General features: G+C 48.1%; 1 protein-coding gene across 1 annotated transcript in view; it reads left to right on the top strand.

Moving 5' to 3' along the window:
• Window positions 1-16720, top strand: part of LOC6641585 — a 92492-nt gene that overhangs the window by 74384 nt on the left and 1388 nt on the right. Inside the window, exons 64-76 of the mRNA XM_047011097.1 lie at window positions 46-693; window positions 760-1728; window positions 1816-3789; window positions 3853-4167; window positions 4234-7095; window positions 7168-7812; window positions 8131-8796; window positions 8867-9802; window positions 9898-11583; window positions 11884-12084; window positions 12164-12358; window positions 12426-13421; window positions 13480-16704. Of these exons, the coding sequence (XP_046867053.1) occupies window positions 46-693; window positions 760-1728; window positions 1816-3789; window positions 3853-4167; window positions 4234-7095; window positions 7168-7812; window positions 8131-8796; window positions 8867-9802; window positions 9898-11583; window positions 11884-12084; window positions 12164-12358; window positions 12426-13421; window positions 13480-16704 (15318 nt within the window). The remainder of the gene's footprint in view (window positions 1-45; window positions 694-759; window positions 1729-1815; window positions 3790-3852; window positions 4168-4233; window positions 7096-7167; window positions 7813-8130; window positions 8797-8866; window positions 9803-9897; window positions 11584-11883; window positions 12085-12163; window positions 12359-12425; window positions 13422-13479; window positions 16705-16720) is intronic.

Below are 16720 nucleotides of genomic sequence, written 5' to 3'. Positions count from 1 at the left end.
TTTTTCTCTCTATGTATATATACTCTAACTTCGTAGCACTTACAGCACCAGCAATCAGCTATGATGAACCCAAGGATGTATATCGCGATCCCTGTGTGCCGTCTCCCTGTGGTGCCTTTGGGCAGTGCCATACTCAAAGAGACCAAGCCGTCTGTACCTGTTTGCCTGGTTACTATGGTGCTCCGCCCAATTGCCAACCAGAATGTGTCATAAATCCGGACTGTGCTTCACATCTTTCATGTATAAATGAAAAATGCGTCGATCCTTGTCCCGGCTCTTGCGGCCTACTAGCTCAGTGCAATGTCATTAATCATACGCCTATATGTAGCTGCCCATCAGGTTACATTGGTAATCCGTTTGTAAGCTGCAGACCTCAGCCACCGACCCCCTCACCACCATTGCGCGATGCCTGTTATCCTTCGCCTTGTGGACCCAATGCTGTCTGCAGCAATGGAGGACAGTGTAGCTGTCTCCCAGAATTCGAAGGCAATGCTTATATAGCTTGTCGACCCGAATGCGTACTAAACACAGACTGCCCTCGGGATAAGGCTTGCCAACGCAACAAATGCGTTGACCCTTGCCCAGGTGCTTGTGGTATTGGTGCAACTTGTGAAGTTCGAATTCATGCGCCCATGTGTCACTGTCCGGTTGGAACGACAGGCAATGCGTTTGTGCAGTGCACAATTCTACAATGTATGTTAAACGTCAATGGATCTACAAAAACTTCTGAGAACTTACCTCGTTTGCATTTTTATTTAGCCGATCCAGTTGTACCAGTGAATCCTTGTCAGCCATCACCCTGCGGATCTAATGCCCATTGCCGCGTAGCTAACCAGCAAGCAGTGTGTTCTTGCCTTGAAAACTACTTTGGTACTCCACCCAACTGCCGACCAGAATGTACCATAAACTCTGACTGCGCGCCCCACTTAGCATGTGTAAAACAGCAGTGTCGAGATCCTTGCCCTGGAGCTTGCGGCCAACTCGCCGTTTGCAAAGTTATTCAACATGTTCCACATTGCAGTTGTCCTTCTGGCTATACAGGCAACGCCTTTTCCTTGTGCCAACATTTACCGCCGCCACCCCCAACAATCGTGCAACGAGAACCAATAAATCCTTGCCAACCCTCGCCATGTGGTGCAAATGCCAGGTGTAATGATCTTAATGGTCAAGCCGTATGCAAGTGTCTAGATAGTTTTATAGGTACACCACCAAACTGTCGACCAGAATGTATTTCGTCGTCAGAGTGTCCCAATCACCTGGCATGTATCAACCAAAACTGCCGCGATCCTTGTCCTGGTCTCTGCGGAATAGCTGCCAGTTGTCAGGTTACTAGTCATGTGCCATCTTGTGTGTGCATATCAAACTATATAGGTGATCCGTTTACTCAATGCCACCCTCGCCCACAAATCGAACGCGACCAATTGGACCCATGCGCCCCAAGTCCATGTGGCAATAATGCCATTTGCACACAACGACATGGTGCGGGATCATGCCAGTGTCTTCCAGATTTCTACGGCAATCCTTATGAGAGCTGCCGACCTGAATGTGTTCTTAACTCTGATTGTCCAAGTCATTTGGCCTGTATTAATCAGCATTGTCGCGATCCATGTCCTGGCAGCTGTGGATCTAATGCACAATGCCAGGTTGTCAATCATGTGCCCAATTGCAGATGTTATCCCGGCTTTAATGGTGACCCTTACCAACATTGCCATTTCCATCAAGCAGAACGTAAGCAATCATCTAGCATTCTATTCAACAATATATGCACTAACCCACCGTTTAATATATTATTTGCACCCTCTTGCACTCGTATAGCAATTAGTGTGGTATACACTAATCCTTGTCAACCCTCACCGTGTGGTCCCAACTCTGAATGTACCGAATCCCTAGGTCAGGCTGTTTGTACCTGTCGGCCTGAGTATTTTGGCACACCTCCAGCCTGTCGACCAGAGTGCACTACCAATCCCGAATGTCCCTATGATAAGGCCTGTTTAAGTAGGCGATGCAAAGATCCTTGTATCGGTGCTTGTGGTAGTAATGCCGTGTGCCAGGCTCATCAGCACAGAGCCATATGCTCGTGCCTGCCTGGGCACACTGGTGACGCTTTTGTACGTTGCATTCCATTGCCTCTGCCCACTACTCCACTACGCGAACCCTACCATGATCCCTGCATGCCATCACCCTGTGGGCAGTATGGCGAATGTCGAATTGATTACGGAAAAGCCGTTTGTACCTGTCTCTCAACTTATTATGGCACACCACCCCATTGTCGACCCGAATGTACCATTAATTCAGACTGTCCAAGTCATCGATCTTGTATCAACGAAAAGTGTAGTGATCCATGCCCTGGTGCTTGTGGTCTCAATGCTGAATGCAATGTGCTAAACCATGTACCAAGTTGCACATGTCTAAACGGCTATGTTGGAGATCCATTCTATCGTTGCTATCCTCAAGCCGTAAACCCTGTCAGCACTGACACTCCAATCGTTGCTACAAATCCTTGTGATCCCTCACCATGTGGTACCAATGCTCAGTGCAAAGATGGTGTCTGTAGTTGTTTACCTTTGTACTTGGGTGATCCGTATATAGGCTGTCGTCCGGAGTGCGTCCTCAGCACGGAATGTGCATTCGATAAGTCATGTGTACGCAACCGTTGCATAAATCCTTGCCCAGGTACTTGTGGACTGAATGCAATTTGTGAAACCCACAACCACGTGGCAATGTGTCACTGTCCAGCTGGATTCCAGGGCAATCCATTTGTTTTATGCCAACAACAAATTTTACAAGAACCTGTAGAACAGCATCCTTGCCAGCCCTCACCATGTGGGGCCAACGCCGTCTGCCGTGAAGTCGGAACCCAAGCTATTTGTAACTGTCTTCCTGATTATTATGGCAGTCCCCCATCTTGCCGACCTGAGTGCACAAGTAATTCAGAGTGTCCACTTCACTTAGCATGCGTTAATCAGCATTGCCGGGACCCTTGTCCTGGTGTATGTGGATATCTAGCTGAATGCCATGTTCTTAACCATAACCCACAATGCGTTTGCCAGGCTGGTCATACAGGCAGCCCATATCTACGATGCCATCCCATTAGACAGCTTACAATACAACAAGAGCCTTTGGATCCGTGTGTGCCTTCACCTTGTGGATCTCACGCAGAATGCACGAGAAATGAAAATACAGCAACGTGTCGCTGTTTGATTGGCTACGTGGGCGTGCCTCCGTATTGCCGACCAGAGTGTGTTTCAAATAGCGAATGCCCTGGAGATAGGGCTTGTATTAATCAAAAATGCCAAGATCCCTGTGTTGGCTTATGTGGTTTTAATGCCGTATGCCGTACATATAATCACCAGCCTAACTGTGTGTGCGCTCCCGGATTAGTAGGCAATCCATTTAATGCCTGTCAACCTCCACCACCTCCTGTTTCTTTGCCACCTATTACATCTATCGAAATACAGCAGCAAGAGCAACCAATACGTAACCCATGCGAGCCAAACCCTTGCGGTGCAAATGCACAGTGCAGTCAGTATCGGGACATTGGAACTTGTAGCTGTTTACCTAACTATTATGGCAATCCCTATGAAGCTTGTCGGCCGGAATGTATTATAAATTCAGATTGTTCTTCAAATCGAGCATGTGTGCAACAAAAATGTCGTGACCCCTGTCCAGGCACTTGCGGATTAAACGCTGAGTGTCGTGTAATTGACCATCTGCCCCATTGCAATTGCTTTAGGGGCTACACGGGTAACCCTATGGTATATTGCAATCCCTTGCCAGTAGTCCAGAAATGTAAGCATAAATTTTCAGTAACATATTCGCACAGTTGTAGCAATCTAATCTCCTCTACATCAGCTCCCTTAGATGTCATTAATTTATGCCAACCTTCACCCTGTGGCTTAAATGCAAACTGTAGGGAATCCAATAATAGAGCAATTTGCTCTTGTCTCCCTGACTTTTTTGGCATTCCACCCAACTGTCGACCTGAATGTACCCTAAACTCTGAATGTCCTCTTGATAAGGCCTGTGTAAATCTAAAATGTGTTGACCCTTGTGAAGGAACTTGCGGTATTCACGCTGAATGTCGTGTGCATTACCATAATCCGATTTGTTACTGTATATCTTCCCATACTGGCGACCCGTTTAGACGTTGCTACGAGAATCCAAGACGTAAGAATACTTATGAAAATAATAGAAACACATTTTCTAAAGAAAATCTTCATCCGCCTTACACAGCGCCATCGCCGGTCAGGCCATTATTATATGATACACCAGCACCACCTTACCCGGTTTCTATAAAATACCCAAACATTACCCCGGGTATTCAAAACATTCCTTCCTACCCACACGCTCCTGTTTTAAATGTCAACTACCAGACGCCAGGAGTCGTAAATATTCCATCGGTTGTACAAGCATCGGTCCCAACACATTATCCTCCAACTTACGACGTGTACCACCCTCCTCCAACTGCACAACAGCCCGGAGTCGTGAATATTCCATCCGTTCCACAGCCGTTGCCGGTGCATCCAACACCGCAGCCCGGAGTCGTGAATATTCCATCCGTTCCACAGCCGTTGCCGCCATCACCGCACCCAAGTGTAGTGAACATTCCGTCGGTGTCTCAACCAGTGCATCCAACACCGCAGCCCGGAGTCGTAAATATTCCATCCGTTCCACAGCCTTTACCGCCTTCTCCAAATCCAAGTGTAGTAAACATTCCTTCGGTGCCTCAACCTGTGCATCCAACACCGCAGCCCGGAGTCGAGAATATTCCATCCGTTCCACAGCCTTTACCGCCTTCTCCAAATCCAAGTGTAGTAAACATTCCTTCGGTGCCTCAACCTGTGCAACCACCTACTCAACCTCCAGTTTACGATGTTTATAACCCAACTACACCACTACCAATTCCACAACAGCCGGGAGTCGTGAATATACCATCCGTTCCTCAACCAGCGCATCCAATACCGCTGCCCGGAGTCGTGAACATTCCTTCCGTTCCACAACCTTTACCGCCTTCTCCAAACCCAAGTGTAGTGAACATTCCGTCGGTGCCTCAACCAGTGCATCCAACACCGCAACCCGGAATTGTGAATATTCCATCCGTTCCACAGCCGTTGCCGCCATCACCGCACCCAAGTGTAGTGAACATTCCGTCGGTGTCTCAACCAGTGCATCCAACACCGCAGCCCGGAGTCGTGAATATTCCATCCGTTCCACAGCCTTTACCGCCTTCTCCAAACCCAAGTGTAGTAAACATTCCTTCGGTGCCTCAACCTGTGCAACCAACTACTCAACCTCCAGTTTACGATGTTTATAACCCAACTACACCACTACCAAATCCACAACAGCCGGGAGTCGTGAATATACCACCCGTTCCTCAACCAGCGCATCCAATACCGCTGCCCGGAGTCGTGAACATTCCTTCCGTTCCACAACCTTTACCGCCTTCTCCAAACCCAAGTGTAGTGAACATTCCGTCGGTGCCTCAACCAGTGCATCCAACATCGCAGCCCGGAGTCGTGAATATTCCATCCATTCCACAGCCTTTGCCGCCTTCACCAAACCCAAGTATTACGAACATTCCCTCCACTCCTACACCGGCGAATCCTCCAGTGGAAGAACGACCAGCTATTTACGATGTTTACTATCCACCACCTCCATCTACACCGGGAGTGATAAACATTCCTTCTCCTCGACCAGTTTACCCAATATCTCAGCAGCCCATATATATACCAAACTCAGAACCAATAAAACCAGCACCCAACGTGTTTAATATTCCTGCTACACTTCGCCCGACTTACCCACCACAGAAGGCACCAGTCAATGATATTAGCTATCCGACATCGGAACCACCAAAGCCTGGAGTTATTAATATACCTTCATTGCCCCAACCTGCTCCGCAACCGTCTCATCCTCCATCATTTATACCAACTCCGACCCCTGCATATGTACCTACTCCCAGGCCAGAAGTTATCAACATTCCATCAATAACGAAGCCTCCGCAACCCTCACCGGGAATTGTAAATCTGCCATCAGCACCACCTACTCCTGCTGTGCTACAGACAACTACACCACGTCCCGTTTTTGATATAGGAATACCTGTACCCGAAGGCAACCCTTGTTACCCATCCCCATGTGGTCCTTTCTCTCAGTGCCACAACCGCTTTGGCATAGCTTCATGCATTTGCCTGCCCAACTATAGCGGCACTCCACCCAATTGTCGACCAGAATGTACAGTTCATTCCGACTGTCCACTACACTTGGCATGCATCAATGAAAAATGTCGCGACCCTTGTCTGGGATCGTGTGCTTACAATGCCATCTGCCGAGTTTATAATCATGTACCCAACTGCTTCTGTGACGTAGGATACACCGGTGACCCGTTCGTCTCATGTCACAGAGCACCAGTACTAAGTGAACTTATTCAACCAAAGGATCCATGTTATCCATCACCATGTGGAGCAAATGCCATTTGTAATAATGGAGTTTGCAGTTGTTTGCCGGAATATCAAGGAGATCCTTATGTGAACTGTCGGCCGGAATGTATCTTAAATACAGATTGTGCCAAGAACAAGGCTTGCAAACAACAAAAATGCCGCGATCCTTGCCCAGGCACTTGTGGTCTGAATGCCGTTTGTGAGGTTTACAATCATGTAGCATCTTGCTCTTGTCCAGAACAAATGCAGGGAGATGCATTTATTCAGTGCTATTCAATCCCACAACCTGTACCTACCCAACCTCCCAAGATTACAGCAATAGTATCGACAACTTCATTACCTGCAGTTGTACCACAACGTACTCCAATTAATCCTTGTTATCCATCGCCGTGTGGTCCTAATGCCAATTGCAGGCCATATCATGAGCAAGCGATCTGTTATTGTCTACCTGGTTATCTAGGGATACCGCCAACATGTCATCCCGAGTGTACTACTCATTCGGATTGTTCCCTTGATAAATATTGTTTGAATTTAAGATGTGAAGATCCGTGCCCGGGTGCCTGCGGTCATCGGGCGGTATGTCATGTGCAAAACCATAGCCCCATTTGTGTGTGTCCAACAGGATTAACGGGTAATCCGCTTATAGCTTGTCAACCGATAGGTAGGACCCAAAATAATCTTCTAGCTAAAAATCAATTTTTTCTAAATCCCTATTTTACATATACACCTACAGCTCCACCTTTATTAGAACAAGACGAAATAAACCCCTGTAAACCATCACCTTGCGGTCTATATTCCCAATGTGTGCCTACGACTCACGGTGCACAATGCTCTTGCCTTCCAGAGTATCAGGGCACCCCACCCAATTGTCGTCCAGAATGTATTAATAGCGCCGACTGCTCAGCTGACAAGGCATGCCATAATCACAAATGCATTGATCCATGTCCTGGCAGGTGTGGTCAACTCGCGCTTTGTCGTGTTATAGCTCACAGTCCCACTTGCTATTGCCCGGACGGTTATGTGGGCAATGCGTACAGTATCTGTGTGCGTGATACTCCACCAACACCTATAATAATGGCATGCAATCCCAGTCCCTGTGGGGCGAACGCAATTTGTCAACCCCATAATGACATTAGTGTTTGCTTATGTTTGCCAAACTATTATGGTAATCCATATGAGATATGTCGTCCCGAATGTACAGTCAACTCGGACTGTACCAGTAACAAGGCATGTCTGGCCGAGAAATGCCGTGATCCTTGTCCTGGTGCTTGCGGCCTAAATGCCTACTGCTTGGCCATAAATCATGTCCCCGTTTGTCAATGCCAACCACACCATATTGGCAATCCTTATGTCAGCTGTAATAGAGTGCAGTATGAACGTAAGATGATCACTAAAAATAAATTTCTTTCACTAAAATCTGTTTGCGACGCCCCTTTCTTACAACAATGCAGTACTCAACCTTTTGTCTTGCTTTTATTAAGTTTTTCTTGTTTGCAGCTCTTTCTTTGTAACTTTAATCATCAACGGAAAATCGTGAAATCTATAAACACATCAGATCACATACTCTTTATAATAATATGCTAGCAAAATACGCTTAATTGGTTGCTTTTACTTTTGGCTAATTTACAAAACGCTTTGATGATGCCTCAACATTATGCAAAAAATACCTAAAATCTATTTTCACAAACATTTTTAGCTACGCCGCCAGTATATGTAAATCCCTGCCAGCCATCTCCTTGTGGTGCGAATTCCCAATGTCGTGAATCTCAGGGACAGGCTATATGTTCCTGCCTGCCCAGTTTTGTGGGCACGCCACCTTCCTGTCGACCTGAGTGTGTGATTAGCACCGAGTGCTCTGCGGACAAGGCCTGCATTAATCAAAAGTGTCAAGACCCATGTCCGGGTACTTGTGGAATTAATGCTCAGTGCCATGTTCGTAATCACAGTCCACTATGTACATGCCTACCTGGTTATACTGGGGAAGCCTTTACCCGCTGTCTACCAATGCCCCCACCCAAGCAAGTGAAACCAACAGCCGATCCGGTTGATCCGTGCCTACCTTCGCCTTGTGGACCATACTCCCAGTGTCGTCAAGTGAACGGAGGAGCCAGCTGCAGCTGCTTGCCCAACTATATAGGCGCGGCGCCAAACTGCCGACCTGAGTGTACCATTAATGCGGAATGTCCAAGCAATTTGGCTTGCATCAATGAAAAATGTCGCGATCCATGTCCTGGTGCCTGCGGCTTTGCAGCTACTTGCAATGTTATTAATCATACGCCCAGTTGTTCCTGCCCCGTAGGCTATACCGGCGACCCCTTCAGCAGCTGTCGCCCCCAGCCACCCCCACCAACGGAAGTTAAAAGTATGCGATTTTGTCCATGTCCCTTTTATTTCAGTAGTCTCTAAGCTGGGTCCTTATTTATTTTTTACAGCACCCAAAGATCCTTGTAATCCTTCACCTTGCGGCGCTAATGCTATTTGTCGTGATGGCCAGTGCTCTTGCCAACCAGAATACCAAGGTGATCCCTACACAGCTTGTCGTCCCGAATGCGTACTCAACTCTGAGTGTCCCAGGAACAGAGCTTGTGTACGCAACAAGTGTGTCGATCCCTGTCCGGGTACATGCGGGCAAAATGCTCTTTGCGATGTTGTAAATCATATTGCAATGTGTCGCTGTCCGGAACGCATGACTGGTAATGCCTTCATTGCCTGTTCACCAATACGAGACGAGATTCCATCACAGCCGCCCAATCCCTGCCAACCCTCACCATGTGGCACAAATGCCCAATGTATTGAACGAAATGGAAATGCAGTTTGTTCCTGTATCACCGGTTACTTTGGACAGCCACCGAATTGTCGTGTGGAATGCTACACGAGCTCAGACTGCTCACAAGTTCATACATGCATTAACAGCAAATGCGTGGATCCGTGTCCGGGTCGTTGCGGCCTAAATGCGGTGTGCCAAGCAGTACAACATAGAGCTCATTGCGAATGTGTTGCCGGCTATACCGGCAATGCCTATAGTTTGTGTAGTCTTATTGTCGTAGAGCGAAAGCCCGAAACTGCACGTGATCCTTGTTATCCATCCCCATGCGGTCCCAATTCACAGTGCCGAAATGAAAACGGACAGGCTCAGTGCAGTTGCTTGGCCGAGTTCCAGGGCACTCCACCAAATTGTCGTCCTGAGTGTGTGAATAATGACGAATGCGCTGCTAACTTGGCTTGCATTAATCAGAAATGTCGCGATCCCTGTCCTGGTAGTTGTGGCCAGAACGCCCAGTGTACGGTAACCCTTCATACTCCCAATTGTCACTGTCCTGCCGGAATGACTGGTGATCCCTTCCGGCTTTGTCACCCATTACCCCAAAGTAAGAACCAACCCCATAAGTTTGCATATTGTAATCAGGCAGGGCCACTTTTGAATAAACCTAAATTCTTACAATTTATAAATTAACAATTTCAGATTTGCCTACGCCAAGTCCACAACCTGAAAACCCGTGTTACCCATCGCCGTGTGGCACGAATGCCGAATGCCGTGTTCGCGGACACAATTATGTCTGTGAGTGTCTGCAGGAATATATTGGTAATCCCTACGAGGGTTGCCGCCCAGAATGTGTCGGTAACTCGGAATGTCCAGCAAATCGTGCATGCATTCGAAACAAGTGTGCGGATCCTTGCCCTGGAACCTGTGGTCTGGAAGCCATTTGTACCATTAACAACCATTTACCGATATGCTCATGTCCAGCCGGTTTTACGGGCAACGCGTTTGAGCAATGTACACGTTTGGTGACACCACCACCGCCCTCAGATCCCTGCTATCCTTCGCCATGTGGACTCAACTCAGTTTGTCGTGTACAACGTGATCAGGCCGTGTGTGAATGTTTGCCTGGCTTCTTTGGTAATCCGTTAGGACAAGGCTGCCGACCAGAATGTACTCTCAGCTCGGACTGTGCCAAGGATCGGGCGTGCGTTAATTCTAAATGTGTTGATGCTTGTACTGGTGTTTGCGGCTATGGTGCGGTCTGTCAAACCATCAACCATAGTCCCATATGCAGCTGCCCTGGCGATATGGTCGGCAATCCGTTTGTACAATGTGAACAACCGCGGCAAGCCGAACCCGTTGATCCTTGCAATCCATCGCCCTGTCGCAGTAACGGAATTTGTCGTGTCGTAAATGGAGCTGCCACTTGCAGCTATCCTGAGTGTGTTACTAATGAGGATTGTTCGCGCGATCGTACTTGTGTCAGTCAAAAATGTCGGGATCCTTGCCTACATGCATGCGGTCTTAATGCCATTTGCCGTGCTGTCAATCACAAGGCTGTTTGCAGTTGCCCGCCTGAATTCTATGGTTCACCATACGCCCAGTGTGTCAGGCAAGAACCAGAGTTGAAGCCTGTTAAGCCCGAGTGTGTCAGCGATTCAGAATGTACCAACGACAAGGCATGTATCAATCAAGTTTGCCGAAACCCTTGCGAACAATCTAATCTTTGCGCGCAACAAGCTCGTTGTCATGTGCAATTGCACCGACCTCTATGTGTCTGCAATGAAGGTTACACCGGCAATGCTCTACAATATTGCTATCTGGTGGGCTGTCGCTCGGACGGTGAATGCGCTCCCACCGAGGCCTGTATCAATGAAAAATGCGTTGATCCTTGCAGTTTCACACAATGTGGTGTTGGAGCCATTTGTCGCGCCGACTTTAATCATCGTGCCCGTTGTCATTGCCTTGATGGTTATCGCGGAAATCCATTGGTACGTTGTAACAGACCGGAATGCCGCAGCGATGATGAATGTTCATTCAATTTGGCCTGTCGCAATGAACACTGTGAGGATCCATGCAATTGTGGCATCGGTGCCCAGTGCCGCGTCGATAATCATCGCGCCCAGTGTCGTTGCCCGGCTGGTTTTAGTGGAAATCCTGCTGTTCGTTGCGATTTGGTACCACAACAGCCTGAAGGCTGCACCATGGATGCAGAATGCCCCAGTAAACTGGCTTGCTTTGGAGGAGAATGCAAGAACCCATGCGATGTAACGCATCCTTGTGGAGCCAATGCCATTTGTGAAGTTGTTGACACATTACCACTGCGTACTATGATCTGTCGCTGTGAGCCTGGATATGTGGGTGATGCTGACATTGGATGTCGCAAAGGTAAGATTCACGAAGTCAATCAAGAAAGAAAATATATTCTTATTTATTACAGCAGTGAATTTATTTGCTTTATTTTGAGTTTGCTTCTTTTTATTACAGTGTGAAAGCCATTAATTAATTAAATTCTTGATTATTTGTCCATATATAAATATAGAGATGCACCAACTACATATGTATATGTATATATGTATAGTTTCACCTTTTATTACAAGTGCACTCTATAACTTTTAACTATGGCACATCTAAAACTAGTTATCATTTGAATCGATTTCGATCTAATCTTATTCTCTTCTTGCTTAGAACCCGCAAGAGATCAAGGCTGCACTTCGGATGATCAATGTCAGGATACAGAAGCCTGTCGCAGCGGTGTTTGTGTTAATCCTTGTTTGGAAGCTTCACCATGTGCACGTACAGCCCAATGTCTTGCCCAGCATCATCGTGCTATTTGCAGTTGCCCACAAGGCACACAAGGAGATCCGTTCACCAACTGCTATGAGCCACGTAAGTTACAAGCCTCGACGGACTATTCGACCGAAAGTCGTATGCTAAAAACGCTCATCCTCGCCCTTTCCCATTGCAGCACAAGTCACAGCTGGATGTACACATGACTCAGAATGTACACCAACAACAGCCTGCATCAATAAACGTTGCCAAGATCCATGTGCTGAGGCCAATCCTTGTGCCGGAAATGCTGAATGCCGTGTACAGAATTCACGTCCAATATGTTATTGTCCTGCTGGCTGGGGTGGTGATCCTCAAGTTCAATGCTATAAACGTAAGTGTTACATAGTTTCTTTCTATTGACGTTAAAAGTATAAATTTAAATTTCATAATTATCATAGCCGAGTGCAAGATCAACGCTGATTGTCCCTACGATAAGGCTTGTCTGAACGAGAACTGCGTTAATCCTTGTACATATAGTCAAGTACGTTGTGGTATTGGAGCCGAATGCTTGCCTCAAAATCATCAAGCCGTGTGCAGCTGTCCTGCTGGAACACAAGGTAATCCTTTCGTCACTTGCATTACGGGACACTGCCAATATAATGAGGATTGTGCCGATCATGAAGCCTGTGATCGTTTGAACCGAGTTTGTCGACCAGTATGTGAACAGGACACTTGTGCTCTGAACGCCCTATGCGTGGGTCGTCGTCATCAACCACAGTGCGAGTGTCGTGCCGGTTATCAAGGCAATCCATTAGTTCAATGCGACTTACCTCAACGCATTCCACAACCCCAGTGTACCCAAGATGCGGAATGTCCGTCGAAATTAGCTTGCATCAATCAACGTTGCTCGAACCCTTGTGCCACGCCTCATGTGTGCAGTCCCCAGCAAAGCTGCTCGGTTTTGGATACACTTCCACTGCGCACTATGATCTGTAAATGTCCAAGTGATACTGTCACAGATAATTCCGGAAATTGTGTCCCCATTAAGACACCAGTTGTCACTGTCGGTTGCCAACACAATTCTGAATGTGCCAATCCTGAGGTCTGTCTACATGGCAGTTGCCTGGATGCCTGTCGCCTGGAGAAATGTGGTTTTAACGCCCAATGTACTGCCCGAGATCATTATGCCCAATGCAGCTGTCCACCTGGCTATCAAGGCAATCCTCGCATTGAATGCTCTACAAAAGATATTGCTCTGCCAAAGATTCCGGGTGCTGAATGTACCCGCAATGACGATTGTCCAGAGGAAAAAATATGCCGTAATGAAAGATGCATAAACCCGTGTGTGGCCGATCCATGTGGTCGCGGTGCCTATTGTCACGTCCAGCAGCGTGCGGCTATTTGTCGCTGCCCACCTGGATATACTGGCAATCCCAAAGAGCGTTGCCTACCACGTAAGCATATTAATATTAGTTGTAAATTTCAAATACTCATTTACTTTTTGAATTTCAGCGTCCGATGTCATAACCGTTGGCTGCAAAGCCAATTCAGATTGTCCCGTTTCTGAAGCCTGTATCAATGCCCAGTGTGTCAATCCTTGCAATTGTGGACCGAATGCCGAGTGTACGGTGAGGAATCATCATCCAATTTGCTATTGCAAGCCAGGATTTTCGGGCAATGCTCAGTTCGGTTGCGCACCCATTGGATGCCAGTCGGACGATGAGTGTTCTGGTGATAAACAATGCTTGAATAGGGAGTGCGTCAACCCTTGCTTGGTAACCGATCCTTGTGCATTGAATGCTGAATGCTTTGGCCGTAATCATCGTGCCAATTGCCGCTGTCCAACTGGTCTCGAGGGTGATCCATTTGTAAGATGTCTGCGTCTAGAATGCCACTCCGACTACGACTGTGCCACAAATCTCGCTTGCGTCTCGAACCAATGTGTCAGTCCATGTGCCCCAAGTCCGTGTGCCCAAAATGCCGTATGTCAGGCCCTTCAACACCGCGCCAACTGTCACTGTCCAGAGCATTTACCTCTAGGTAATCCATTTGCTTACTGTGAACCACGGCCTGTGGAGCCAGTCTGTCGAGACGACGGCGATTGTCCTAGCGGTTTGGCCTGCATCGATGCCAAGTGCCAGAATCCATGCACAGAGTTGTCTCCATGTGCTCGTAGTGCCCAATGCAGTGTTTTGGATAGCGTCCCAGTGAGAACCATGGTCTGCCAATGCCCAGAGGCGCAAGTGCCCGATGCAAGCGGCGAGTGCCGCAAGTTGGTGCTACAGAGTCCACCTGGCTGCGAAACCGATCATGATTGCCCCGATCAAGAGGCATGCATTCACCGTCAATGCCGCAACCCATGCAATTGTGGAACCAATGCCATCTGCCAGGTGACTCAACACCGAGCAGTGTGCAGTTGCCAGGATGGTTTCGAAGGTAACCCATATGCAGCCTGCCGTTCGATCGGCTGCCGTTCGGATGACGAGTGCAGTTTCAACAAGGCTTGTATCAATGCAAATTGCATTGATCCCTGCCTAATCAACGATCCCTGCGGACCCAATGCCGAATGCTATGTGCAGTCGAGTCGCGCCCAATGTCGCTGCTTAAGTGGATTCAGAGGAGATCCGTATGAACGTTGTCGCGTCATTGGCTGCAGCAGCAACAATGACTGTCCCACCGACAAGACATGCCAGAATGAACAGTGTGTCAACCCCTGCATCTACCACAATCCTTGCTCCCCGCGTGCCGAATGTCGTCCACAAAACCACATCGCTGTTTGTCGATGTCCAACAAACTATTTGGGAAATCCCTATGTCGATTGTCGCCCACAACCACAGCCGGTCTGTCAACTAGACACCGATTGTCCGTCCCTGCAAGCCTGCATTAACGAGCAGTGTGTGGACCCATGTTTAGTGTTGGAGCCATGTCAACGACCGGCTCGTTGTCAAGTTACACCCACAGCTCCAGTACGCACCATGATTTGCATCTGCCCCGATGGATATATAAGTAGCGGTAGTGGCAGTTGCAAGCCCACCACCAGCATTGTCAAGATTGGCGGATGCGTATCGGACTCCGATTGTCCAGCTGACAAATCCTGCTTAAACGGTATTTGCCGTGATCCATGCAACTGTGGACTGAATGCCGAATGCCGTATCAAGGATCATAAGCCCATTTGCACTTGCCGTCAAGGCTATGAAGGTAATCCAGAGTTTGAGTGCTCTAAGATAGAATGTACTATCAACTCGGAGTGTCCGGCAACCCATGCCTGCCGTAACCAACTATGTGTCCCAGCCTGTCAGGGTGAGCAATGCGGTCCCAATGCCGAGTGCTTGGCTGTCAATCATCGTGCAGTATGCGAATGTGCTCCTGGTCACGGTGGTAATGCACGCCTTGGCTGCACACCTCTGGGATGCCGCACCGACGACGAATGCCCAACGGACAGAGCCTGTGTTAATGGAAAATGCGCAGATCCCTGTGAAACAACCGCCATATGTGCCAGCGACGAACGATGCAAAGTGTATCAACACAAACCACAATGTGCCTGTCCTCCGGGAACGATACCAGGACGAAATGGTTGCGAACAGGAACGCGTTGTCCCCATTTGCATCAGTGACGCCGATTGTCCAACTCAACGAGCCTGTCTGCGTGGCGAATGTGTCAATCCATGCAATGCTACACAACCGTGTGGAGTCAATGCGGAATGTCGCGTCTTAGACACGCTCCCAGTGAGAACAATGATTTGCGAATGCCTCGAAGGTTATACAGGCAATGCGGCAGTACAGTGCGATAAGCGTTCATTGTGCGTCATTGAAAAGGGTTTCATTCGCGATAACGATGGACAATGCGTATGCCCACCAGGCACCGCTTTGGATGTCTATGAGTATTGTACGCCATGCCTGATCGAACAAGGATACCGAATTACCGAGAATGGTCGTTGTGAATGCGCCTTGGAACGCGGAATGGTAATTGATGAACGTGGACGCTGTACCTGCCCAATTGAACTAGGCTATCGCCTTACACCACAAGGTGAATGCCAACCGGTAGAACAGCCAGAATGTGTTACGGACGACCAGTGTGCAGATAATCGTTATTGCAATACAGAAACCAAGACCTGTGAGGATCCCTGCCTAATCAAGACCTGTGGCGTTAATGCCTTCTGCAATGCAGTCAATCATCGTGGCCAATGTCAATGTATTACCGGTTACACAGGCAATCCAGATCTTCATTGCAATCACACGAACTTCCGCACAGACTTCCCCAGACCCGATATGGTTGTCAGCTGTCTGGCTGATGGCGTTCAAGTGGAGATACACATTACCGAGCCGGGCTTTAATGGAGTTTTGTATGTCAAGGGTCACAGCAAGGATGAAGAATGTCGCCGAGTGGTTAATCTAGCCGGTGAGACAGTGCCGCGTACAGAAATTTTCCGTGTTCACTTCGGAAGCTGCGGTATGCAAGCCGTCAAGGACGTGGCCAGTTTCGTATTGGTCATACAGAAACATCCCAAGCTGGTTACCTACAAGGCCCAAGCCTATAACATTAAATGTGTCTATCAAACTGGAGAAAAGAATGTTACATTAGGATTCAATGTTTCCATGTTGACAACCGCTGGCACCATAGCCAATACAGGACCACCACCAATTTGTCAGATGCGCATCATAACCAACGAGGGCGAGGAAATTAACTCGGCAGAGATTGGTGACAATCTCAAGCTGCAAGTGGATGTCGAGCCAGCCAGTAAGTTGTTAAACCA

Source organism: Drosophila willistoni (assembly GCF_018902025.1).
Source record: "Drosophila willistoni isolate 14030-0811.24 chromosome 2R unlocalized genomic scaffold, UCI_dwil_1.1 Seg200, whole genome shotgun sequence".
NCBI lineage: Eukaryota > Metazoa > Arthropoda > Insecta > Diptera > Drosophilidae > Drosophila > Drosophila willistoni.
Note: the sequence above shows the minus strand (reverse complement) of the source record. Positions and strands in the feature narration are given on the sequence as shown.